At 49.5% G+C, this 26,130-nt stretch overlaps 1 protein-coding gene and 1 long non-coding RNA gene across 7 annotated transcripts in view; one reads left to right on the top strand and one right to left on the bottom strand.

Annotated features, from left to right (window-relative positions):
• The first annotated feature begins 11,471 nt into the window (after positions 1-11,471).
• Positions 11,472-22,305, top strand: LOC114199238 (class I histocompatibility antigen, Gogo-OKO alpha chain). Of its 5 annotated transcripts, XM_088024093.1 has the most exons (7): positions 11,476-11,590; positions 11,849-12,118; positions 12,322-12,597; positions 13,204-13,479; positions 13,595-13,708; positions 14,148-14,179; positions 14,611-15,162. In XM_088024093.1, the coding sequence occupies exons 1-5, from the start codon at positions 11,524-11,526 to the stop codon at positions 13,705-13,707; spliced, it is 1,002 nt and encodes a 333-aa protein (XP_087880219.1). In that variant the 5' UTR covers positions 11,476-11,523; the 3' UTR covers position 13,708; positions 14,148-14,179; positions 14,611-15,162. The 5 variants fall into 5 exon arrangements, with proteins under 5 accessions (XP_087880221.1, XP_087880219.1, XP_087880220.1 ...); XM_088024094.1 differs by lacking the exons at positions 14,148-14,179; positions 14,611-15,162 and adding an exon at positions 21,345-22,305; XM_028091069.2 differs by lacking the exon at positions 14,148-14,179.
• Positions 18,541-26,130, bottom strand: part of LOC114199239 (uncharacterized) — a 13,469-nt gene continuing 5,879 nt past the window's right edge. For both annotated transcript variants that reach the window (XR_003607245.2, XR_003607244.2), the window contains 3 exons: positions 22,494-22,614; positions 21,416-21,504; positions 18,541-19,431 (listed from right to left, as the gene is read on the bottom strand). This is a non-coding gene — a long non-coding RNA (uncharacterized LOC114199239). The remainder of the gene's footprint in view (positions 19,432-21,415; positions 21,505-22,493; positions 22,615-26,130) is intronic.

The raw sequence follows: 26,130 nt of genomic DNA, 5'->3' as shown, positions 1-26,130 counted from the left end.
ATGAGATCTCACAGTGCTCAGGCGAGACATCACATCATGTTCCGCCATTTGCATCCAAGCCTCGGAGACCTAGGAGTCCAAATCACATGAGATTCCACCCAATCTTGGCCCTTCTTGGGCGAAGTCTCCAGAGGTCTGACGGGGCTCAGGCGAGACTCCACACCATTCCCACCAGGTGCATCCAAGACTCCGAGACCTCCCATTCCCTATCTCATGAGATCTCGCCTAAATCTCACCCAGTCTTAGGCTAAATCTTGTGAGATCTCACGGTTCTCCTGCGTGATTTCACCCCACATCCTGCCAATTGCATCCAGGCCTCTGACACCTCAGAATCCAAATCTCCTGAGAACTCGCCCAATCTTGCCCCATCTTGAATGAAATCTCATGAGATCTGATGGAGCTTGGGTGAGATTTTACACCCTTCCCTCCAGGTGCATACAAGCCTTCATATTTCCCAGTCCAAATCTCGTGAGATCTCGCCTAAATCTCGCCTAAATCTCACACAGACTTGGGCGAATTCTCAGATCTCACCTTTTTCAGGCGAGATTTCGCACCATACCCACCAGCTCCCATGCAAGCCTCCTAGATCTCACAGTGTAAATCTCAGGAAATCTCGTCCGAATCTTGCCCCTAATTTGTTGAAAGCTCGTAAAATCTCACGAAGTTCGGGCAAGATTTCCTGTGATTAATGCCAGGTGTATCCAAATCCCTGAGACTTTGCAGTCTAAATTTCGTGAGATCTAGCCTACATCCTGCCCCGTCTTGGGCCAAATCTCCTGAGAACTTAGGTGCTCATGGAGATTTCCGGTCAATCCCGTGAGCTCCTATCCAAACTCCGAGACCTCGCTGTCCAAATTTCGAGAGATCATGCCCAAATCTCATGCAGTCTGGGGCAAAATCTCGTGAGATTACAAAGTGCTCCAGCAAGATTTCACCCCATGTCCTGTCATTTGCGTCCAAGCCTCTGAGACCTCAGAGTCCAAATGTCATGAGAGCTCACCCAATATCGCCCATGTAGGGCCAAGTCTCGTGAGATCTCAAGGATGTCAGGTGAGATTTTGCGCCATTTCCGCCAGTTTGCATCCAAGCCTCCAACACCTCACAGACAAATTCTGTCGATCTCGCCCCAATCTCGCCCTGTCTTGTGTGAAATCTTGTGGGAGCTCACGGAGTTCCAGCGAGATTTCGACCTTTTCCCACCAGTTCCTATACAACTTCTGAGACCTCACAGTCCAAATCCCAGGGGATCCTACCCAAATCTCACCCCATCGTGAAGAAAACACGTGAGATCTCAAGGAGCTTGGGCGAAATTTTGGGCCATTCCTGCCAAGTGCATCCAAGACTCTCAGAATTCACAGTCCAAATCTCACGAGATCTCTCCTAAATCTGGCCGAGTCTTGGGCAAAAACTCCTGAGAGCTCACGGAACTCGGGGCAAGATTTCACACCATTCCCTTCAGGTGCATCCAAGACTCCGGGACTTTGCAGTCCAAATCTCGTGGAATCTAGCCAAAATCTCAGCATGGTTGGGCGAAATCTCAGGATTTCCTACTGTGCTGGGGAGAGATTTTGCCCCATATTCCACCATTTGCATCAAGCCTCCAAGTCTTTGGAGTCCAAATCTCCTGGGATGTCACCCAATCTCATCCCATCAGGTCGAAATCTCATGAGATCTGATGGATATCAGGTGAGATTTCACGCCATTTCCTCCAGGGACATCCAAGCCTCCGAGACCTCCATTCCAACCCTCCTGAGATCTCACTCAAATCTCATACAGTCTTAGGCTGAATCTCCTGAGAGCTCACAGTGCTCTGGCGAGACTTCACCCCATGTCCTGACATTTGCATCCAAGCCTCTGAGACCACGGGGCTGGAAGGGCGGAGACGGCGGAGGGGCGGCGGTTGCCAAAGGAGGGCAAGGGGGCCGGCGGCTAGGACCGAGGCAGGGCTGCGGGGGGAGCCCGGCCCCGCCGTTCCGTCTCCACAGTCATGCGCTCCCTCGGTCCTCGGCCTCTGCCCTGCCTCCGGGCCCTCATCCCAGGAGCCCCTAGCCATTCCCTTGGACCGCCCTGAGCGCCCAAGCCAACCGGCAACCCGCCCCACCTTATGCCTGGGCCCGCCTACACCTTCTCCCCACCAGCCCTGGGGTGCGCGCCCTCCCCGCCCGCAAGGGCATTCCCTTCCTTCACGCGGTCCACCGTCCCTTTGCCCCCGGTCCCGGGGTCCACGCTTCTTGTGCCCGGGACTCAAGACGGCCGACTGCCCGGGGCCTCAGGCCCCGTTGGCACCCGGGTCCGTGCTCAGTCTCCCCGCAACAGCGAAGCCAACGGCGAGGCTCGCTCCCTCAGCAAAACCGGAGGCTCCCGGCACGACGGCGATGATAGGCCCGCGAAATAAAGGACGAGACCAAGGAAAGAATCCCTCGCATGCCCCCAAACCTGACGGGGCCCTGGGCACGAATGGGAGCACAAGGGGATTCCTGACACATTGGCTGCTCGTCCTCGGACTCCTCTGGCAGCTCCAGGGCGCGACCACCTTGCCCAAACCCCGCCCAAGCATGACGACCCCCCGTGGGCTGGATGCCTCACCAACACAGCCTCCAGTGTCTGTGGTGTGTGTCTGTCGGTGATGTGTGCACCTGTGTCTCGGTCCCTGACCCTGTTCCCGTCAGCATCCAGTCAGGGTCTGTAGGTTTGTCCTGGGGTCTGAGCGGTCTGTGTGTTGGATACTCGTTCTCTTCCTCTCTGTCTACATCTCACTCCCTCTGGTCTCTGTCTTTCCTTGTGTGTCTGTGTGTCTGTGTATGTCAGTCGGCCTCTCGGGTCTCTCCGTTGGGTCCTGGAATCGGTGGGTGGACAGGGGAAGGGTGGGGGAGGAATGGCCACGGGGTGGAGCTGATGAGGCTGGTGTCTGGTGGCGCCCTTAGCTGCGGGTTGGCTTTGAGCAAGGCGGGTTGGAGAGGAGGCCAGGCCAGGTGGCCGGCGGCGCTAGCCCTTGGCGGGCCAGGGCAGGGGTTGGGGGCGCTGAGAACAGCGCGCCGGTCTGGAAACCCCCGCCGCGACGAACCCCGTTGCCTTCTCGGGAGCCAAGCGGCCGCGGGGCTGGAGAGTGCCGGGATGGGGGAGCGCCGGGACTTGCGCGACTCCTGCGTGCCGGTGGAGTCTTGTCCAAGGGCGAGCTGGCAGGCTGGCGCCAGGCACAGGGCGGGCGCAGGGGGTGTCGAGGGGCAAGCGCTGGGCGGGGAGTCGCAGAGCAGGCGCTTGGGGCACCCAGCGGCAACTGTACTACGCCTCTTAGAACATACCACCCTGAACTGGCACTCTCTCGTCTGTTCTGGGAAGCTAAGCAGGGTCGGGCCTGGTTAGGACGTGGATGGGAGACCGCCGGGGAATGCCGGGTGCTGTAGGCTTTTTCCTTTATCCATCAACAGATGACTGGATAAAGAAGATGTGGTATATATACACAATGGAATATTATGCAGCCATCAAAAGGAATGAGATCTTGCCATTTGCAACGACGTGGATGGAACTGGAGGGTGTTATGCTGAGTGAAATAAGTCAATCAGAGAAAGACATGTATCATATGACCTCACTGATATGAGGAATTCTTAATCTCAAGAACAAACTGAGGGTTGCTGGAGTGGTCGGGGGTGGGAGGGATGGGGTGGCTGGGTGATGGACATTGGGGAAGATATGTGCTACGGTGAGCGCTGTGAATTGTGTAAGACTGTTGAATCACAGATCTGTACTTCTGAAACAAATAACGCAACATATGTTAAGAAAAAAGAAAAAGAAGAAGATAGCAGGAGAGGAAGAATGAAGGGGAGTAAGTCAGAGGGGGAGACGAACCAGGAGAGATGATGGACTCTGAAAAACAAACTGAGGTTTCTGGAGGGGAGGAGGGTGGGAGGATGGGTTAGCCTGGTGATGGGTATTGAGGAGGGCACGTTCTGCATGGAGCACTGGGTGTTATGAACAAACAATGAATCATGGAACAGTACACCAAAACAAATTATGTAATATATGGTGATTAACATAACAATAAAAAAATTTAAAAAAAAAGAATGGAATGAAATCCAGGGCCTCCAGGGACAGGGTCATAGTGGTGGAACACTGGACAAAGGTGGCCCAGGTATGCTATGGGAGACCCAGCTGAGTTGCTCTCCTGAGTCTCAGGAACTGCTCTTCCTTGTATCAGTTCTCAGGGTTGAAGTCCCTGGTCTAAGCCCTAGGGACTGTGCAGTCCCCAGACTCTTCCTCCAGGGGCATGGCCCAAAGTTGGAATGCTCAGTTCCTACCTGGCCGCTTCCTTGGAGTGAGGTAAAATTCTCCCTCTCCCCAGGAGAATTACTCTGGGTCTTACACATGCCTTTCTGCAGGTCCCTGTCTCATCCAGGAGCAGAGATTTAAACTGAGGGGGACTGAGGCTCTAGAGCAAATAGGGCTCCTGCTTCCCACCTGACAGCTCATTCTCTTCCTTCCCCAGGCCTGTCAAATCCTGCAGAACTCCTCCCTGCTTGCCATTCTCTCGGCTCTGCAGACTGCCTCAGTTCACCGCCTGAAGAAGACATGGCAGAAGGTTTCCAGGTGAGTGTGCCTCTTTCCATAGAAGGACCAGGATGGATGAGGGATCTTCCATAGGCCTGTTGTTTTCCCCCATCAGTCAGCTTGGATCTCCTGGGAGGCGGTAAACCCTGAAAACAGGACCTGGACTGGTGGGCTGCTCTCTCAGCCTCCCTGGGGAATAGGCCACCCTACCTCCTGCTTTAGAAATCAGTTTTCCTAAATGTCCTACACTAGACTGAGACGAATTAAATATTTTCACTTTTACTTTACAGTTTTACTAAACTCTCTCCCAACTGAAACCAAAATTGGCCAAAACAGAGCTACTCCATTAATATGGGAATGGAGGCAACTAGATGACCCTCATGAGAGCTCCCTCCCACGTCCTACAAAGACCTTAGGGCTCAGAGGAACCCAAAGAAAACCTTTATCCAGGCAGTTTGACACATTTGGGTTCTAAATAAAAGGGACTTACACTCAACCCTGCCATATTATTCCTACACTGATCCTGCCTTCTTTCCCCCTATTCAGGAAGAGCTTTCAAAAATTTAAAATGCTGTGCATTGAAGACAGCTCACAGAGTAGGAAATGTGCAGGTCTCGAAAGAGAGGAAGGGTGAGCAGGGAACAGGGTCCTGAGTGGATGAAGTAGGGAATGGTCTGAAGCATTCCTTGGAGAGGGGAAGCCTTTGGCATGAATGTGGTGACAACCTGGTGGGAAGATTCCATTGAAGATTCCACTCATCAGGTGCTGCTCAACCAGACTTCCTAGCCTGCACACCTTGTCTCTCTGTGTCAACAGCTGGTCCAGATGGGGGCCAGTACAAACCTTGAGAGCCCAGAGGACAGGCCTCTGCTCAGGGATGGGGTTGGGATGGGTTGAGGGCCACAAAGATGATGTGAACAATGACACTAAGTCCTCAGGAGACCATGGGCGGTAGGTGGGTTCTCACTTTTCCTGATGAGAAAACAGGCTCAGGGAAGCCAGGCTGCAAACTCAAGATCACACGTGGAGTGAATGCTGGAGCTGAGATTGTTCTAGAATCACTCATGTCATGCTTAAGGATAATGCGGCATTGGTATCAGCTGATTTGGGTCAGATGTCCAGGGTCTGAAGTAAAAGATGATGGAGGGAAGTAGACTGATGGTATTATGGTCTCAAGGAATTTGTCCTTCGTCCTGCAGGAGCAGCAATCTAAATTTGCCACCCTGGTGATGGACCTCCAGAGAATCCAGAAGAGGCTGCAGAAGAAGGTGGGTGGGGAGGGGCCCAGGGCTACATACCCTGTGATTTTCTTCTTTTTTTTTTTTTTAAGATTTTATTTATTTATTTGATAGAGAGAGAGAGAGAGAGCACAAGCAGGGAGAGCAGTAGACAGTGGGAGAGGGAGAAGCAGGCCTCCCACTGAGCGGGGTGCCCGATGCAGGGCTCAATCTCAGGACCCTGGGATCATGACCTGAGCTGAAGGCAGATGCTTAACTGACAGAGCCACCCAGGCGCCCTTACCCTTGATTTTCTAAAAGCAGTCCCTGGAGGTGATTAGGAGGAGTCTGATGTTCTTGGAGGATGAAGGGCAGGGGAATTGAGGGAAGGCTGCTAAGGGCCCTAGGCCGCTCCACGTGGGAACCTGGGGTGGGCCAGGAGGTTGAAATGTTTTCAGGGGGGGTTCCTATGGGCACCAGAGAGCAGGGACTCACCCCACCTACACAGGGTGTTGCCCCCTTCCTTGGCACTTTCCTCACTGACGTGGTGATGCTGGACATTGCAATGGAGGACTATCTGGAGGAGGGTGAGCCTGATTGTGGAGGAGGGACCACAATCCTGAGGTTTGGGAGCAGAGAGCCCCCGTACTGAGCCCTGAGCTCTCAGGACTTGGCAACCCTCCCTTCATGACAGCCTCACAGCTGCCCCTGTGGGCTGGGGTTTCTTGCCCATCTCAGTGATGAGTGAAGGGAGGCTGCTCTTAGGACACAGCTTGCGGTCCCCAAGACGGGTGAGGCTGCCTGAATGCAAAGCTGCACCAGGTTTGTCTGAATTGACCTGAGCCTCTCCCTCTGAGGTTGCCTGTGGGAGGAGAGTGAAGTCAGGACCCCCCACATCAGCAAGCACTTCAGTAGCCTAGCAGCACCTTCCTACCTGAGGCTTTGGCCTCCCCTTCTGTCATCAGAGAGGGTTGTGCTACAGGGTGCCAGACTGTCCACCCCATATCCTCCTTTTGCTGGACCCCAGAGCCTGGCCTAGGTCCCAGTCCTGTTATCTGTGTATGCACGGCCCCCCTCATGTGTCCTGGCCTTAATGCAGCATGAGAAGTGGTGGGTATAAGGAGCTAGTAATAACCAGGGACTTTTTCTGATGGACTTTGGTTGTCTGCTTTCCAGGAGAATGAGATCAACCACCAGAAGAAGAATAAGGTGAGCATCTGTATCACTTCCTGTAGGGAAGTGTAACAGAATGGATATCCGATATGTCCCTGGGAAGAACGTTCCTTGGCTCCATCCCCTCCATCTCACATTTACTGGGATAGTTTGATAATAAAGAATGACAGAGATCATGCTGCTCCAGGCAGCTGAAGATAATTACAACCTAGAGTCTGAGGATCCATTTTGGGCCTGGTTCCAGCCTATGGAGCGGCTCGGCAAGGGTGAGAGGTGAGGCCCGTCAGGAGCTGGTTAGGGTAGGGTGGACTCTTTCTGGTGGCCATTCCAGGGATCTTTCTTCTATGGCTCCCTGGGCAGCCTCAGGCCTCACCGGGGGACCAGACTCAAGCTACTGGGAAAACAGTGGGAAGGACTCCTGAACTGAAGCTCCTGGCAACCCACAGGTGTCACTCTGTCTTTAGCTACATCTTGTCCTGCCAGCTGGAGCCCTGGTCCTAGCTGACCGGCAGCACTCAAGAATAAGTGGCCATAGGCAACCTCAGGGCTGAGCGAATATCCAGTGGCAGTGCGAGGTTTCCTCAGCAGCTGGGGCACTTGTGGTGCATGCGCCCCATCTGTTCGACACCTCTTCCTCCCATCTCTTTACTTATTTGGAGGGGCAATATTTAATTGTCTTAAATAGTAAGTGATAGGTTTGAATATTATTATATTAAAGCCCGTTTTCTTTTAGAGCCCAGGAGTGTGGTTGGGTTCTTTTACTTCCTACAGTAATTTAAAAGATGTACAGACTCTCATATTCATTCTTGAACTAAGAAATCTTACAGAGTCATCGGCTATTGTATGTGGGAGAAAGGAGAAGAGCCAGTCCTCCTCCCCAGCTACCAAAACACCCCAAGACCCCCTTTCTCAGAGGACAGATTCATTTCAGTATAACGAATTTGGGCAAACAGCAGAGGAAGCCCCTTAGAACTCCTGAGATTTAGAGGTTGCAGGTCCTTTCACAGGAATAGCAACAACCACTGAAATTGGGTGTCTTTAAGAATAACACTTGCCAGGGGCGCCTGGGTGGCCCAGTCATTGAGCGTCTGCCTTCGACTCGGGTCGTAGTCCCAGGGTCCTGGGATCGAGCCCCGCATCGGGCTCCCTGCTCGGCTGGAAGCCTGCTTCACCCTCTCCCACTCCCCCTGCTTGTGTTCCCTCTCTCGCTGTGTCTCTCTCTGTCAAATAAATAAATAAAATCTTTAAAAAAAAAAAAAAGAGTAATACTTGCCAGAACTACCTCCTACCTCAGGACCATGGCTGCCTTTCTACGCTTTAAAGGAAGGAGGACTTTTTCTTGCTTCTTTTATCGATGTGGGGTGTTTCTTTTTAATATTTTATTTATTCATTTGAGACAGAGAGATACAGAAAGAGAGAGCATGAGCAGGGGAGAGGCAGACGGAGAGGAAGAAGCAGACTCCCCGCCGAGCCGTGAGCCCTACGTGGGGCTTGATCCCAGGACCTGGAGATCATGACCCGAGCCGAAGGCAGACACCCAACCATCTGAGCTACCCAGGCGCCCCTATGTGGGGTGTTTTTGGTTTTGGTTTTGTTTGGACCCAGTATTTGGAATTTATAGTTTTCTAGTTCAATCTCTGGAATTGCATCAGCATTAAGTGGGAAAAACATGTACAGAGATCAAATCCTGCATGTGGAAGGGACAAGGCCAAAGGAAGATAATTTGCAGATGGATTAAGGGCACACAGGACTTCCCATCCTCAATCTTCATCTAAGGGCTCCAGGTTCAATCTTTACCAAGATGAGAATCCTCCTGGGATGCTTGTCAATGATCTCTGAATACGTTTTCCTCCTTGTTTTGTATGTAGGGGAAAAGATGTTCAGTGTACCTTTAAGACCACAACTGGTCCTGTTTCCATTAACATCTATGCTTACATATGAGCTAAGATTTCCAGCATTCCAGCATTTCCTTGTGCAGTTATTTTTAAGGCAGAAATTCCCTCAAGGCCCAGCCTCTTGGTCAGATAAATGGTAGCCACTGTTCCCTGGCTGGGACCTGATGGATCAGAGATTGGTTCTCTCTTGCCGGGATAATGGTCCATATTCTTGACCAAAGAAACCCCCACACTCTCCTTGCTGGCCAAGGTGACTTTTAAGTCCATGTTGTTCTGATGTCCATAGTCTCAGACATTCACCAAATTACACCCTCAGTCTCAGTTTACACACTTAACACTGACTTGTCCTAAATTGCTGAGCTTGACCCCACAGATCTGTAGCCCCTGAAGTAGCTCTACGCTTTTCCACCATCGTGTGCTTTGGTTATGTCATAGGGCTCCCTGACAAAGGCTCCTGTCAGGAGCTTTGAAAGATGACAAATGAGAGGTGAGGATTCAGGGGGTTCCATCAGGGGAATGCCACCAAACTGATGACCAGAGCAACCAAATAGCAATAAATACATTCCTATCAATAATCACTTTGAATGTAAATGGCCTAAATGCTCTGATTAAAAGACACAGGGTGACAGAGTGAATTAAAAAACAAGACTCATTAAAACAACAACAATAACAACAAAAATAAAAATAGAGCTACCCTATGACCCAGCAATTGCACTACTAGGTATTTACCCTGATGATACAGATGTAGTGAAAAGAAGGGGCACATACACCCCAATGTTCATGGCAGCAATGTCAACAATAGCCACACTGTGGAAGAAGGTGAGATGTACTTCAACAGATGAATGGATAAAGACGTGGTTCATATATACAATGGGATATTACTCAGCCATCAGAAAGGATGAATACCTACCATTTGCATCCACAGGGATGGAACTGGAGGGGATTATGCTGAGTGAAATAAGTCAAGCAGAGAAAGACAATTATATGGTTTTACTCATGTGGAATATAAGGAATAGCTCTGAGAACCAAAAGGGAAGGGAGGGAAAACTGAAGGGGAAGATATCAGAGAGGGAGACAAACCATGACAGACTCTGGACTCCGAGAAACAAACTGAGGGTTACAGAAGGGAGGGGGGTGGGGAGATGGGGTAACTGGGTGATGGGTATTAAGTAGGGCACATGATCTGATAAGCACTGGGTGTTATAGGCAACTAATGAATCGTTGAGCACTACATCAAAAACTAATGATGTACTATATGTTGGCTAATTGAACACGGTAATTAAAAAAAAAAGACAATGAGATACCACCTTACGCCAGTTAGAATGGCCAAAATTAACATGACAGGGAACAACAAATGTTGACAAGGATGCAGAGAAAGGGGAACCCTCCTACACTGTTGGTGGGAACGCAAGCTGGTACAGCCACTCTGGAAAACAGTAGGAGGTTCCTCAAGACGTTAAAAATAGAGCTACTTATGACCCAGCAATTGCACTACTGGGTATTTACCCTAAAGACACAGATGTAGTGAAAAGAAGGGGCACCTGCACCCCAATGTTCATAGCATCAATGTCCACAATAACCAAACTGTGGACGGAGCCAAGATGTCCTTCAACAGATGAATGGATAAAGAAGATGTGGTCCATATATACAATGGAATATTACTCAGCCATCAGAAAGGATGAATACCTACAATTTGCATCCACAGGGATGGAACTGGAGGGGGTCATGCTAAGTTCAAGTCAAGCAGAGAAAGACAATTATCATATGGTTTCCCTCATATGTGGAACATAAGGAACAGCACAGAAGACCATAGCAGAAGCGAGGGAAAACTGGGAAGAACTCAGAGAGGGAGACAAACCATGAGAGACTCTGGACTCCAGGAAACAAATTGAGGGTTTCAGAAGGGAGGGGGGCGGGGGATGGGGGAAATGGGTGATGGGCATTAAGGACCGAGCACCAGGTGTTATTCGCAACTAATGAATCACTGAACATTATATTACAATCTAATGATGTTACTATACGTTGGCTAATTGAATTTAAATAAAAAAGAAAGCAAATGTGAACATCCAGCAGTCTTCTAATGTGAGAGACTTGCAATGATGCAATATGTACAAAGATCAATATTCTCACTACTCTGTTTATTTTGGGAAATAGTTATTTTTCACAAAACAATTTTTTGTTTACATGCAATGGTTTATTAATATCATTCAAATGAGCTCATGAAAAAAATTTTAAAACCCCTTTATTCCTAGTATGGTAAATATTGATAGGTATAACCCAAATACACAAAATTATCCTTGGATAATTAGTCCTCACTAAATTGTAAGATTGTATAGATATCCTGAAAACAAAATGTTTGAGAATCACTGGCTCAGCAGTGAGACAATGTGACAAGACCACTCAGTGCAGGAGAAGTGGGGTCAGGACAAAGTCACAAATCCTGGGCGCGTCTCTCAGCGTCCCCGCGCGAGGGCGGTGTCTTGGGCGGGAAAGTTCAGTGTTAGGCGGTCCGCATCTCCCCTGGTTTCACTTCTCACAACCTCTGTCCGGTCCTCCTGCCTGGATCCTGATGACGCGACCCCAGTTCGCACTCCCATTGCGTGTCGGGGTTCCAGAGAAGCCAATCAGCGTTCCGGTGTTTTCACCGGCCGCGGGGCGACTCAGCTTCTCCCCGGAACAGGTGGTTGCCAGTCATGCGTCCCCCAACCCTCCTCCTGCTGCTGCTCTCCGGGGCCCCGGCCGTGACCGAGACCTGGGCGGGTGAGTGCGGGAGAAACCGCCTCAGCGTGGGAGGCGGGAGGGGGCTGCCGGACCCAAGCGCTGCTCCGCTCCGCCGCCTGGCACTCGGAGCCCTCACCTCCGCCCCACCCACGCCTTGGTCCCGACTCTTCTCCGACCCAGTGCCCCTTTTCCGTCGCGCGAACCCTCGCCACCTGCCCTCCCGGCCGCCTCCCCCTGGGCCCCGGTCCCGCGCCGGGAGGGGGGTCGGGCGGGATCTCAGCCCCTCCGCGCCCGCAGGCTCCCACTCCCTGAGGGTTTTGCTCACTGTCACGTCCCGGCCCGGCCGCGGGGAGCCCCGGTACGTGGAAGTCGGCTACGTGGACGACACGCAGTTCGCGCGGTTCGACAGCGACTCTGTCAGTCTGAGGTACGAGCCGCGGGCGCCGTGGATCGAGCGGGAGGGGCCGGGGTACTGGGACCGGCAGACGCGGGGCTCCAGGAATTGCGTACAGACTCTCCGAGGGAAGCTGAACGAAGTGCGCGGCTACTACAACCAGAGCGAGGCAGGTGAGCGACGCGGGCAGGGGACAGATCACGATCCCCATCCCCACGGACGGGCCGGGGTCGCCCCAAGTCTCCGTGTCCGAGCACCACCCCGAGGCTGCGGGACACTGCCGTACCCCGAACGGGGAAGAACCCTTGCGGAGTCTACTGGGTTTGGTTTTCAGTTTAGGCTTTAATGACGATAGGTCGTGGTGGGGCGGGGCCAGGGTCTCACACCATCCAGAGAATGTACGGCTGCGACGTGGGGCCTGATGGGCGCTTCCTGCGCGGGTACTTTCGTGAGGCCTACGACGGCGCGGATTACATCGCCCTGAACGAGGACCTGCGCTCCTGGACCGCGGCGGACACGACGGCGCAGATCACCCGCCGCAAGTGGAAGGCGGCCGGTGAGGCGGAGCGGTGGCGAAACTACCTGGAGGGCACCTGCGTGGAGTCCCTGCGCAGGCACCTGGAGCACGGGAAGGAGACGCTGCAGCGCGCAGGTACCAGGGGCCGCGGGGCCTCCCCGATCTCCCCTCCACTGGGGCTGGCTTCCCACCAGGAAGGGAAAATGGACTCAGTGTCAGAACACCGCCCCTCCCACAGGTGGGGAGACGGAGATCTGCCTGGGTGTTCATGTCCCTACTACAGAGGGAGGGCCTCACCCAGAGGGCCGCTTCTCGCTAAAGGACAATCCAGTCTCTCCCCGGAGGCAGGTGGAGACCGTCCCTGAAATAAAATAACCCATCAGCGGTCCCCTCCATCCTGGCAATCACCTTGTAAACCATGACTTTCCCTCTGAAAGCCTTTTTCTCCATCTGAGAACATCCTTGGAGGTCTGACTCCTGGTTTTCTGAGTCACTGATGCTCCACCACAGTCAGGACCATTAGTGTGTTCCCCACTCTAGACGTGCATCTCGCCTGTCCTGGGATCTCTCGCTGCTTCTAAAACATTATTTCAGATCCCTGAGTCTAGGCCGTTGTCAGGGTTTTGTGCTTTTCCCTTCTAAACCATTTGTCCTTTCCATCCTCAGGATGATCACGAGGGCTGCTTATAGTGACCCATGAAGGTAACCCAAAGTGTGGACTTTCTGGTTCTTCTTCCTCAGAACCCCCCGACACACATGTGACCCGCCACCCCATCTCTGCCCATGATGTCACCCTGAGGTGTTGGGCCCTGGGCTTCTACCCTGCGGAGATCACCCTGACCTGGCACCACGATGGGGAGGACCTGACCCAGGACACAGAGCTTGTGGAGACCAGGCCTGCAGGAAATGGGACCTTCCAGAAGTGGGCGGCTGTGAAGGTGCCTCCTGGACAGGAGCAGAGATACACCTGCCATGTGCAGCATGAGGGGCTGCCCGAGCCCATCACCTTGAGATGGGGTAAGGAGGGTTTTGGGGTGGAGCCTCTTCGCAGAGAAAGTAGCTCTTCTGCAAAACATCTGCAAGGTTATGACTCAAGCCTGAGGTCTGAGACCCTCACCTTCCCCCTTCCTAGAGCTGCCGCCTGAGCCCCCCATCCCTATCATGGGCACCATTGCTGGCCTGGTTCTCTTTGTGGTCACTGGAGCTGTGGTGGTGGGAGCTTTGATGTGGAGGAAGAAGCACTAAGGTAGGGAAGGGAGTGGGAGGGGAATTTGAGTTTTCTCGTCCCACTGAGAGGTTTCAAGCCCGAGGTAGTAGTTTGTCCTGCCTTGTTAATGAGAAGTACCATCCACATACCTGTGCTTGTCCACTCTGGAGCCAATTGCTAACATTAACTCTTTAGTAAAGATTTGTGCAAATGAAGGAAAAGTTTTTTACCTTTATATTCTGTTGTTGGGGACCTGATCCCCAGCAGTTGAAGGTCAGGTCAATTCCTTGATGTAGACAGACCTCCAGAAGACAGTTGGTCCAGTGCCCCTACATCCTTTCTTCGTGTTTTCTGATACAGCCATGAGTCTTCAGTTAACAGTTCTGGAAACTTCATTTTGGTATAGGTCTAGGGTATTCCTCTGGATATCATGACCAGCCTTCTCCCTGGCCTCTGACATGATGTTTTCTTCCCACAGGAGGGAAAGGACCAGGCTACTCTCATGCTGCAGTTAAGTGTGGAGGGAGTGATCCCTGAGATCCTGAGATAGTGTAGACAGAGCCCGACGGGGAGCTCGCCCACCCCGTAGCTCCTCCTTTAGTCTCCTCTCCGGTGGGCTCTGACCATGGCCTGTTTGTTCTACCCCAGGCGATGACAGTGCTCTGTGCTCTGATGTGTCTTTCATGGCTCCTAAATGTGAGACCCTGGAGGGCCTCAAGTAGGGAGGGGTTGGGGCCGAGGGGACATGACTGGGTTATGAGGATTGTTTGAATGGGACAGTATAGCATTTAGTGGGCTGTGGAGATGTCAACATTTACATGATTGACCTGAATTTGTTCATGATTATTTTCTTTCACAGTGTGAACCAGTTGCCTTGTGGGGGACTGAGTGATGCAAGATTTGTTCACACTCCCACTTTTTTTTTTTTCTTTATTTGACAGAGAGAGAGTGAGAGAGTACAAGCAGAGGGAGCAGTAGTGGGAGAGGAAGAAGCAGACTTCCCGTTGAGCAGGGAGCCTGACTCAGGGCTTGATCCCAGGACCCTGAGATCATGACCTGAGCCGAAGGCAGACGCTTAACCATCTGAGCCACCCAAGTGCCTCACACTCTTTTTTTTTTTTTTTTTTTTTGACATCAAGAGCCCGGAATGTCTCTATCTGCTAACGGTGTCTGAATGTGTCTGTGTTCCTATTAGCATAATGTGAGGAGTGGGGAAACTGGCCCACCCCTACCCATCATTACCTCTCCCCAAAATGACCTATGCTCTCTTCCCTGATCTGCTTTCCTGTTCCAGCAGAGATGGGACTAGGTCATCTCCATCCCTGTCTTTACTTCATGTTTCAGAAGTAATATTTTACTTCTCTACTGAAAATCTGGATATTTGTTTTCTGTTCTTGTCATATAGGACTAAGGTGGTAATAAAGGTAGTAAAGGAGAAGACTCCTAAAGTTGAGATGGGAAATAAATGGAAGCGGAGAACCTTCCAGAAGCTGCCTGATTGCTGTGCTGTTATAGGTGGGGCAGGAGAGGCTGTGAGTAGCCAACTGTGGTCAGAACTGTGCCTGGTTAGTACTCAGTGCATTGTGGGCTTTAACATGGTCACTCCTCAGCTGAGTCATCTTCGCTATTCCCTGGTCCCTTCAGTGGAACTTGTTCCACCAGGACCTGTGATCACAGGGACTCAGACATTACCTGTGTCTAGGACCATGGGCATCAAGAGCTTCCTCACCCAGGTCAGCCTAGGCTCCAGCTTGGATCAGGCCCTCAGCCCCCAACTTTTGGGTGGTTTATATACAGAATTTGGCCTATTCTTATTCTTGTGTACGAGTTCTGGTCTCATGTTCCTCTGGTGTCCCCTAGTCTGTGACCACCACAGGGATCCTATGGCCTCTCATTGTTCCCACAAGGCCCAGTGAGCCCCTGCACACAAGAGTCTCTGTGGTATTGCAAGATGAATTTTTTCAGACCCATCTCTTCTCCTTCTACAGCTGTTCTGAATCATTCTTCCCATCTTCCCCCCATCTTTTTTTAAAAAGCAGATTCTGGAGTTAGAGACAGGATCTGATCGTTTCTCATCCTTATTAAATTTCAGTTTGTTTTCTCTGCTCACTTACCTGCCCCCCTGCCCTTAGATCTAGTGATCCTCGTTCTGGTTCCAATCCTAATTCATAGTTATAAAGCAGTGTGTAATTTGAATTCACATTTATCTGGAAAATATGACCCATAAGCCTACGTACAACTTTTCTGAATGGAGAACTGTAATTGTTTCCTGTGCTGTGCAGGAGGGATGGTGTGGGAAGGAGGCAATGGGGGTGGAGCAGGGAGACCAGCAATGGGGAGAAAAGTGGTAGCTACCACGAACAGCTATGGCCTAAGTCTCATCTAGAAGAGAGAGGTGCTCTATGCAGATCATTCATTCAACTGGTAATTATCAGATACAGGAACATTATTTTCACATCTAGGACACCTCAAGTAAAAAACGGGCAAAATTTGACTACCTTGTGGGGCATATGTTCTGGAGTGAGGGGCAGACTGTATGCTAGTAACTAAGGGAAGTGTGTGTGTTAGAGGTTGGGAAGTACCTGTGGAAGGTGGTCCAGAGAGGTACCTATGCTGGAAAGGGGACGATGGCTACTTCACTACAGCGATCAGAGGGAGCCTCACCAAGGTGCCTTTGAGAGGTTTGAAGGTCATGAAGGAATTGTGTAAGAGGAGATCTGGGGGGAGCTCTTTCCAGGCAGGGAACCCCCAGTGCACACGCACTAAGGCAGGAGCTTGTCCTGTGTTACAGAAGGGCAAGGAGGCCACTGGGCTGGAGCAGAGAGCAGCTGAAATGACATCAGATGTCCAAGCCTTAGGATATTAGAACAGTTTGAGCTTTCTCCGAGTAACATGTGGAGTTACAAGATGGTTTGAAACAGACGATCCACCCAGTACCACCTCTCCTTAGAAGCATCTGTTTGTTGCTGTGCAGAATTGAGCGGTGCAGGGCAAGTGACCAGCAGAGAATCTGTAGGAAACCAGTGCAGTGTCCCAGGTGGGGGATGTGGGCTGTACGTCTGGGGTTGAGAAGGGAAGATAGTAGGAAGTGATTGGGGGTTGGAGATATTTAAAGATGGACTTTGCAGCATTTCCTAATGGATTAATTCTAGGGAGAGAGAACGAGGAATCAGGGAAGGCATCCAGTATTTCAGACTGCAAGTAGAAATGTGAGTGCCTTCAGTGGAAATGGGGAAGTGTCTGGAAGTAGCATATTTGAGTAAGCAGCATCACAAGCATCCAATTTAGGAAATGATTAATCTGAGATGTCTACTAGAAACACAAGTGAGGAGCACCTGGGTGGCTCAGTTGATTAAGCCCGACTCTTGATTTTGGCTGTCATAATCTTGGAGTCATAGCATCAAGCCCTGCATCAGACAACCCCACCCCCCTCCGCTGCTCAGCAGGGAGTCACTTAGGATTCTCTCTCTCCATCTCCATCTGCCCCTCCACTCTCTCTAAAATAAACAAATCTTAGAAAGAAACGCAGGTGAGGTTAGCAGGTGGATATAGAGTTCAGGGTAGGAGAAATATCTGGGTTGGAGAAATAGATGTGGGAGGTCATGCCATATAAACTAGGTTTAAAGCCTTTACTAGAGATGAAGAGATGAGGTCCCTAAGGGGGTGAGGGCGATAGAAGAGAAAGGAACAGGACCAAACCCTGGACTCCTCAAGGCTAAGCAAGCTGATCAGAGCACACACCCAGAGTGTACCGTAGTTTGGTTCTGCACCTAGAAAACACAAAGACCAGGGAGGCCCACCCTTCAGTGTGCACAGGAAATTCCTGGACTATGAAGATCTAGACAGTCTGGAGTAGAGCATGAGATTCTGGGTTGATAACAAGGTTGGTGCTGATGCTGCTGGTCTTCAGATCCCACACTGAGTAGCAAGCACATGAAGCAGGATCCCCACATGGCCGTGCATCAGCCTCTCCTGTAGGGATTATTAAGTGATTCCTGGGCCCACGTCCAACATTCTAAGCTGGTGGGTCTGGGGAGAGGCCTGAGTATTTGGTAACAAAGCCATAAGCCATCATGGGATTCCACACATAGGGAAGCACTGAAGCCATTGATGAGAGCCTTCATTGTGGGACGGGGTCTTACAGACACATTTAAATAGTTTTTTTGTGGGGTGCCTGAGTGGCTCAGTCATTAAGCATCTGCCTTCAGCTCAGGTCATGATCCCAGGGTCCTGGGATCAAGCCCCGCATCGGGCTCCCTACTCAGCGGGAAGCCTGCTTCTCCCTCTCCCACTCCCTCTGCCTGTGTTCCCTCTCTCACTGTCTCTGTGTCAAAAAATAAAATCTTAAAGTTTTTTTGTAGGAAGAAAAATGCAAGACATGCTGGGAGAAACCTATTTTCTCTCCCATGGGGTAAAACGAGATGAAAGATTTAGGAAGTGATTATCAGCTCAACATAAAGAAAAACTCTCATTGCTAAGAGTAGATCTTAAATGTTCCCACCACACACACACACACAAGGAACTATATGTATCATGATGCAGGTGTTAGCCAAGGCTATGGTGGTAATCAATTTGCAGTATATAAATGTATCAACAGGTTGTACACTTAAACCTACAATGTTTTATGTCAATTATTTCTCAATAAAACTAGAAAAAATTTCCGAATCCCTGCTCTCTGAAAGTATTCCCTCATGGATTTCTTGTTCCTTGTTTTGAACAACAGATTCCAAGTTGTTTTAATTGAAACTACATATATTTACAGAGAAACGTGTATCTTATATAAATACATAATATAAAGTATGAATAATATAAACATTAAAGCATATTTTAAAATATATGAAATATATAAATTACATGAATAGGAAAATATATACTATAGATAGAGAGTACTGGGCCTCATTTTATTTCAAGGAAAGCCACAGAACAGGCCCGAGGCTGCAGAGCCAGGAACAGAATCCACCATCCCACCCTAGGTCAAGGCCCAAATAGGAATCACTGCCCCCGGTGCTGGGCACAGATCCCGCTGTTCACATCACTGCACCCTGAGGCCAGGACTGCTGTCGCTGCCGCCCCTGGCAGCTGGATGACACGACAGCCACTCACGCCACCTGTGCCAAATGCATGCAGCACTGTCCCAGTTTCTGTGTCACCACATCCTGGGTCAGAGTCTGGCTTGTGCTCACCTGACTGGTGGAGCCTCAGGCCCTGTCCACCTGCAACAAAGTGTGACATCCCGACTCTGATCTGGATTCCTGGGGAGTGACCAACACCCTTGGACTTGAACTCTTCATTCAGTCTGGTCTCTGCATTTCTAGCCACAGGCCTGCGAAAGGCCACGCATTCAGGTGGTTCCCAAAGTCACCCCTGTTGTAGGCAGACTCCAAGATGGCTCCAGTGTTCCCATCCTCCAGTATTCATGCCCTTGTGTAATACCCACTTTGGGAACAGAAGCTGGACATAGTGACTTGCTGGTGACACACAGAATAGGGTGAAGTCATGCAGTGACTTCACCAGGGGACAAGATATGAGGGACCTGGAGTCAACTGTCTCAAGGTGCGCCGTCCAAGGCAGCCTCGGACGTACAGAAATCTAAGAGCGGATTTCTGCCGGAACCCCACGACAAGTGACCCTGCGTTCCTTCTCCATCTGAGGGGATTCTTCTCAGGATCTCGACCTCCACAGCCACCACCCTCAGCCAGGAGGAGGAGGAGGAAAGGTCACCAGCAGGGATTCTCATCCTGGCTGCAGTGAACAGAGGAATTCTGGGAAAAGGACGGGAAGGGAAGGGAAGAAACACAGGTCCCCAAATATAACAGCTGGTGAGCCCCCCCATGCCTCCAGGCACCCCCGTGGCTACAAAGATGAGAGAACAGTCTCCAGTCTCTCTGGGCTGCCCCTGGGGCCCAGCTCTCCCTTCCTCCAACACAGAGAGTGTCCAGGGAGCCCACGGTGCTGCCCCCTGGTGTCTATCTCTGCTCATCTCCAGAACAGACCACCATGGCCACCCCGTCCTGGAAGTCCTCTCTTCTCCATAGGCATTAGTTCAGGGTGTGCAGCAGAAACCCAGCTAACAGTGGTGTAAGCGGGACAGCAGCTTGTGTGTGCATGTCCCATGTGTGAGGCGAGCCGTTGGGGGCTGTAGGGCCGCTCTGCACCACAGGGCTGGTGCCGATGCCCTGGGAAGTTCCCTTATTAGCATGACCCAGGGCACCGAAGACTATGTCTGTGGTCCATGAGCAGGGCAGGGAGAGCAGAAAAAGAGGAAGTTTCCCTCCTCTAAGGGCAACACCTACTACCTCATTCTGCATCACCATAATGGCCAGAATGTAGTCACACAGACAAAAGTAGCCTCCTGGAAGGCTGGTGAATGAGGCTATTTTTAATCTAAGTGACCATGTGCTCCCATGAAATTCTGTCACTATGGAATGAGGATGATTTTTGCTTCACTTAAAGTTTTGAAAATCATCAGCTACAGAACTGTCACTATCAATATCAAATCTTGAACCAGTTTGTATGTAAATAGTGAGAAAGTCTCACAATATAATAATTTAGAACAAAGATGCAGATAGAAAACTTGGTAAAATACCACCTGCTAGGGGCGCCTGGGTGGCTTAGTTGGTTGGACATCTGCCTTCAGCTCAGGTTGTTGATCCCAGGGTCCTGGGATCGAGCCCCATGAGCCTGCTTCTCCCTCTCCCCTGCCCCTGCTCTCTCTCTCTCAAATAGAAAAAATAAAATCTTAAAAAGTACCACCTGCTAAAATGGAAATCTCTTCCTATAATACTGTTGAAACTGGTTAACAGCTGTTATGTCCAGGGAGAGAGTTTGGAAGAATTATGGATGGGATGGAGGATGAAATTTACTTTTCACTCTATACTTTCATGTTATGTAAATTTTTCAAACATTGTGCATATATCAGTCAGTTGAAAAAAATTTTGAATTGCCAAAGTCCCACTTCCATTTGGCAGACACATATTAGGCAGTAGTAGATGTCAGGCTCTCTGCTAGGCTCAGTGAGAGAAACATGAAGGAATTCAGAGTTGGGTGAATAACCTGGTAAATGCAACTATTATAATGAGTTTTGGGGAAACAGCCTCCACACAGAAGCTAATTGAGTGCCTACTGTGGGCCAGGTGTTGCACCACATGCTAGGGACAGAAAGAAGATGCAGGTACACACCTTTGTGACCTACCTGTCTCATGCTGATGAGGGTCTGTGCCAATCGCTGACTCTCCAGGAACCCTACTACTGTCCTGTCCCTGTGTGGGAAGGGGCTGAGACTTGGAAAGAGAACCTTTGCCCATTTGGTCCAAAAATTAGTGGAAAGGTTAAGTTAGAGAATACTGACTTCCTAATGTAACTGACTCACGAATACAAGAGAAAATCACTAAGAAATAACCTGGATGAAAGGAAAAAAACCGACCGAGTGGAATCACAAGAAGTGACTTTGTAGGATCTCGTCGGAGGCAAACTGGCAGAGATAGTGGGAGACCAGGATTTACCTGGGAACATGACACAGGAAAGCAAAAAAATGGTTCAGTTTAGCGATGGTGCCTTCCTAGAGATTCAGAAGGTCTGACAAGGGAAGGGGGAAATATTCAGGGAGGACAACCTCTCAGGTTCCACAAAGTTGAGACAGACCTTCCCAAATGACAGCCGTAATTCTTGTATCTAGGACCCTGCTTGGATAACACAGCTCAGCCTGCAGATCATCTTGTCCAACATGGAACCCAGAGTGATAATTACCTTGTTCAGTGACTGTGCAGTCTACGTATGAGCATATGCAGTGCAGAGACCTCGCTACCCTCCATTCCTGCCATGTCACCTGCAACATCCTGGGAAGACAGAGTCTATAATAAGCCAATGGTCCGCAACTCCTGGTCCACATGGTCTTGTGGAATCTCCTCCTACTGAATGTGGGTGGGACCTGGAATATATTCTAACCAATAAGATGTGGCAGTGGTGATCTTGGAATATAAACAATCATGACTTCCATTTTGCCAGCTGGCGTTCTACTATCTTCTCCACTTGCAAGCTTTGCTGAAGCAAGAAGCTGTGCTGAAAAGACCAGAAACTGAGGTCAGCCTCCTGCCTACATCCAGCAAGACACTGAGCCTCCAGTCCACCAGCTCACAGGGAACTACTCAGTCCTCCCCATAAGGTAGTCCTTCCCTTTCTTGAAGACATCGTATTTTTTTTTCAATTTAAATTCAATTTAGTTAACATATAGTGTATTATTAGCTTCACGGGTAGAACTTAGTGACTGATCAGTTGCATGTAACATCCAGTGCTCCATACATCAAGTGCCCTCCTTAATGCCCACCACCCAGTTACCCCATCCCCCCATCCACCTCCCCTCCAGCAACCCTCAGTTTGTTTCCTATAGCTAAGAGTCTCCTATGGTTTGCTCCCTCTGTATTTTTATCTTATTTTTCCTTCCCTTTCCTTTGTTCATCTGTTTTATTTTCTCTTTAAAACATGAATGTCAAGGGGTGCCTGGGTGGCTCAGTCGTTAAGAGTCTGCCTTCGGCTCAGGTCATGATCCCAGGGTCCTGGGATTGAGCCCCGCATCGGGCTCCCTGCTCAGCGGGAAGCCTGCTTCTTCCTCTCCCACTCCCCCTGCTTGTGTTCCCTCTCTTGCTGTGTCTCTGTCAAATAAATAAATAAAAAATCTTAAAAAAAAAAACAAAACCATGAATGTCAAGTTCCTACCATCCTACTTCCCTTCCTCTCACTCCAACTGCGAGGCCGAGGAGGGAGCTATAGGCAGGGTGGGAGGAGTGCCCTGAGCAGGGGTGAGGCTAGACTTCGCCTCCCCTCTCACCTTGGAGAGCAGGCGTCACCAGGAAGTCAGTCGGAAGAAGGCAAATCAGGGACAGCAGGGTTGGAAGGACATGAGTGGTCACCCCAGTGTCTCTCAGGCCCACACAGGATGTGCTTGCAAACTGTGAATAGAACAGTGAGGAATGAACTCTGCCCACCCGCTGCTGGTCTCCCCCTTTCCGCATTCTGCACAGCCCACCTCACAGCCCAGATGCAGACACCACTGATTCCCTACAGCCCAGATGTGACCTCCCTTCCTGCCACCTCCAGCAAACACACTCCTGCAGCCAATGTACAAGCAGCTCTCCTGTCACTTCAAACCCCATGGACTCACCTAGAGGGACAGTGAGGAATGGCTACTCCTGACCAGACTCACTGCTGGAGAAGGAGAAGCTGCCAGAGCCACAGAAGGAGGTGACCCTTAACGAGGCGGGTGAACAGTATACAGGAGTCAAAAAAAACAAACAAACAAACAGTGGGCACTTGGGCTCAGCAGCCTGATGATTTTGTTAGAATCATGGCTCAACCAATTAAGTCACTTAGCCTCTGAGTGACCTCACTTTCCCTAACTCTAAAATGGGGTTGACAGCAATCCCTATTTCATAGGGCTATTATAAGGTTTTAAATAATTCAATTCATGTACATCCCTTAAAACAATGTCTGACACTTTTATTAAGCAGAACCCAGGAAAGGAAGAGTCCCACCAATTTAGCTCCTGTTTTCTTCTGACTACTATGAAGAGTACCAGTTCTCCCCATCACTCATCACCCCGAACCCCTCACTTCCTGCAGATGGAGAGCTGTTCTGCCCCTTATAACCCATGGAGTGGGAGTGGGGCAACCATGAAATGGCCTGAGTAGAGGCAAGGATGAGGAATTTTCAGAGCGACACTCACACACACACACATATACACACATGTATGCAGACACACATATACAAACCGTACATGCTCCTATGTGTTCAATTACACACATATATACAAAGCTCCATACACAAATACCCACACACCAATCTACAGGATTGTGAACCCACCCAGAAAGACACACACAAACATAGCACACTCCTTTTACATTTGCCAATTCAACTGCGGCCCACTTATTCCATCTTTTTAAATATTTAGGGGGGGAGTTAAGATGGTATACGAGTGGAGGACCCTAAGTTTGTCTAGTCCCACAAATACAGCTAGTTAGTTACCAAATCATTCTGAACACCTGAGAAATCATTCGGAGATTTGAGAAAAGAAATGCTACAATTCTACAAATAAAAAGCGACCACTTTTTGAAAGGTAGGAAGTGCAGACACTTGAATCTGGGGTGATATATCTGAGGATACAGCAGAGAGGAGGGAATGTGCTTTAGGAGGATACCACAAAGTGTTATAAGCAGCAGGGTGCAAAACTGGAACTTTTAGAAGTCAACTACAGTGGCATAAGTCCCTGACTTAAAGCTGGTCAGGTGGCAAAGTGGGACAGAACCCCAGGTGTGACAGGGTGGTCTCAGGATCCCTGAGGGTCACAAGAAGAACGGGGGGTGCCTGAGTGTGGCAGGTTCCCAGGAATAAGAGTGGGGAAGCCGGCCAAAAACAGCGAGTCTAGGTGTGTTTTCTGCTCTGTGTTGCCATAAACTGTGAACTGCAGTACGGTCATGCATCCACTCTCTGCGCAGGGACCCAGCAAGCAGCAGAAGCACGGCAAGACCCCCCTCCCTCTGCGGGGAGGAACAGTGCAGGTCCGTGCAGCAAGAGTCTGTAAAATTTAGTGACTTGAAACAGCATGCCTGAGATAAAAATGTTCCATCACATGGTGGGTGAACAGAGTTCTGATGGAAACCGGGGAGATAAGAGCTTTTGATGGCTTTTCTGTGAGGGCTCACTGAAGAGTGGGGGGCATGAACTTTCAGCTCCAGGGCTAAGAGAGAGGGGCACCACCATTTTCATCCTGTGCATGGGTGCTGAAAGCCTTCAGGGAGCAAAACAGTGCCACCTCGTGGAATCTGGAGCCACTTAGACTGGAGCCCAGCCTCCTGGCAAAGGAAACACATTTGCAATAGGCAAGTACATCTCAAAATCGGCACAGCACAACTGGCTCGCACCAAGATTATTGATCACAAAAAGCTGCAAAGATTCAGCTCTTGGGGAAAACAGTGTACAACATTGTTTCTCTACCCCTTAGGCTTTCAGTATTATTTTTTCAGTTATGTTCCTATTTTTTCAATCTTTTTTGTTCTTTTTAAATTTTTTTTTAAATATTTTATTTATTTATTTGACAGAGAGCGAGCGAGCAAGCACAAGCCCGGGGGTGGGGTGGAAGAGGGAGAAGCAGGCTCCCCGCTGAGCAGGGAGCCCGATGTGGGACTCGATCCCAGGACCCTCGAATCATGACCTGAGCTGAAGGCAGATGCTTAACCAACTGAGGCCACCCAAGTGCCCTAAATTTCTATTTTTATATACAAATTATATATATTATTTTTTAGTTTTTGTTTCCTTTTATTGAATTTTATTTTACTTCATTTTTATGTATATGCAAGTTGTTCTACTTTCTACATTTTTTATTTTTTTTAAAGATTTTATTTTATTTATTTATTTGAGACAGAGAGAGAGAATGAGAGACAGCACGAGAGGGAAGAGGGTCAGAGGGAGAAGCAGAACCCCTGCTGAGCAGGGAGCCCGATGTGGGACTCGATCCCGGGACTCCAGGATCATGACCTGAGCCGAAGGCAGTCGCTTAACCAACTGAGCCACCCAGGCGCCCCAAGTTGTTCTACTTTCTTATCTTGGAATCTCGTTTCTTTTAACGAGCAGAACAAAACACATCCAGGATCTAGTTTTGTGTTTTGCTTTGTTTTTTGTTGGTTTTTCATTCGTTTCGGTTTGGTTTTGGGTTTTGTTTTGGTTTTTTCCATTGTCGTTGTTCTTCTTACTGTTTTTTCTCTTTCTTTCTTCTTTTTCTTTTCTAGACAAAATGGCAAGATGGAAAAATTCACCCCAAAAGAAAGAATAGGAGGTAGTACTCACTGTCAGGGATTTAATCGATACAGATAGAAGTAAAATGTCTGAACTAGAATTTAAAACAATGATTATAAAGACACTAGCTGGGCTTGAAAAAAGCATAGAAGACACTAGAAAATCCCATACTGTAAAAATAAAAGAGCTAAAATCTAGTCGGGCCAAAATTAAAAATGCTATTACAGAGATGCAGTCTCAAGTGCAGGCTATAAAAAAAAGAGGATGAATGAAACAGAAGAGCAAATCAGTGATATAGATGATAAAATGATGAAAAATAAAAAAGCTGAAAAGAGAGAAAGGAAACTATTAGATCACAAAGGGAGATTTAGAGAACTCAGCAATTCCATAAAGCAAAATAATATTCGTATAACGGGGTCCCAGATGAGGAATGGAAGGAAGGGGCAGCTGATACTTGTATCAGACAAACTAGGTTTTAAACCAAAGACTGTAAGAAGAGATGAAGAAGGACACTATCATAATAAAGGGGTCTATCCAACAAAAAGATCTAACAATTGTAAATATTTATGCCCCTAACTCGGGGCACCCAAATATACAAACCAATTAATAACAAACTTAAAGAAACACATTGATACTAATACAGTAATAGTAGGGGACTTTACTTATTTTTTTTTAAA

Source organism: Eumetopias jubatus, unplaced genomic scaffold, assembly GCF_037043125.1.
Source record: "Eumetopias jubatus isolate StellerSeaLion01/CBP00866 unplaced genomic scaffold, mEumJub1_p1.0 scaffold_6, whole genome shotgun sequence".
NCBI lineage: Eukaryota > Metazoa > Chordata > Mammalia > Carnivora > Otariidae > Eumetopias > Eumetopias jubatus.
Note: the sequence above shows the minus strand (reverse complement) of the source record. Positions and strands in the feature narration are given on the sequence as shown.

What these genes read in the sequence shown, in the direction of transcription:
- LOC114199238 (XM_088024094.1), top strand. Translation starts at nt 11,524, where the DNA reads ATGCGTCCCCCAACCCTCCTCCTGCTGCTGCTCTCCGGGGCCCCGGCC. An exon ending in CTACAACCAGAGCGAGGCAG is followed by an intron (nt 12,119 to 12,321) that starts GTGAGCGACGCG and finishes GGGCGGGGCCAG; the next exon opens with GGTCTCACACCATCCAGAGA. An exon ending in GCCCATCACCTTGAGATGGG is followed by an intron (nt 13,480 to 13,594) that starts GTAAGGAGGGTT and finishes CCCCCTTCCTAG; the next exon opens with AGCTGCCGCCTGAGCCCCCC.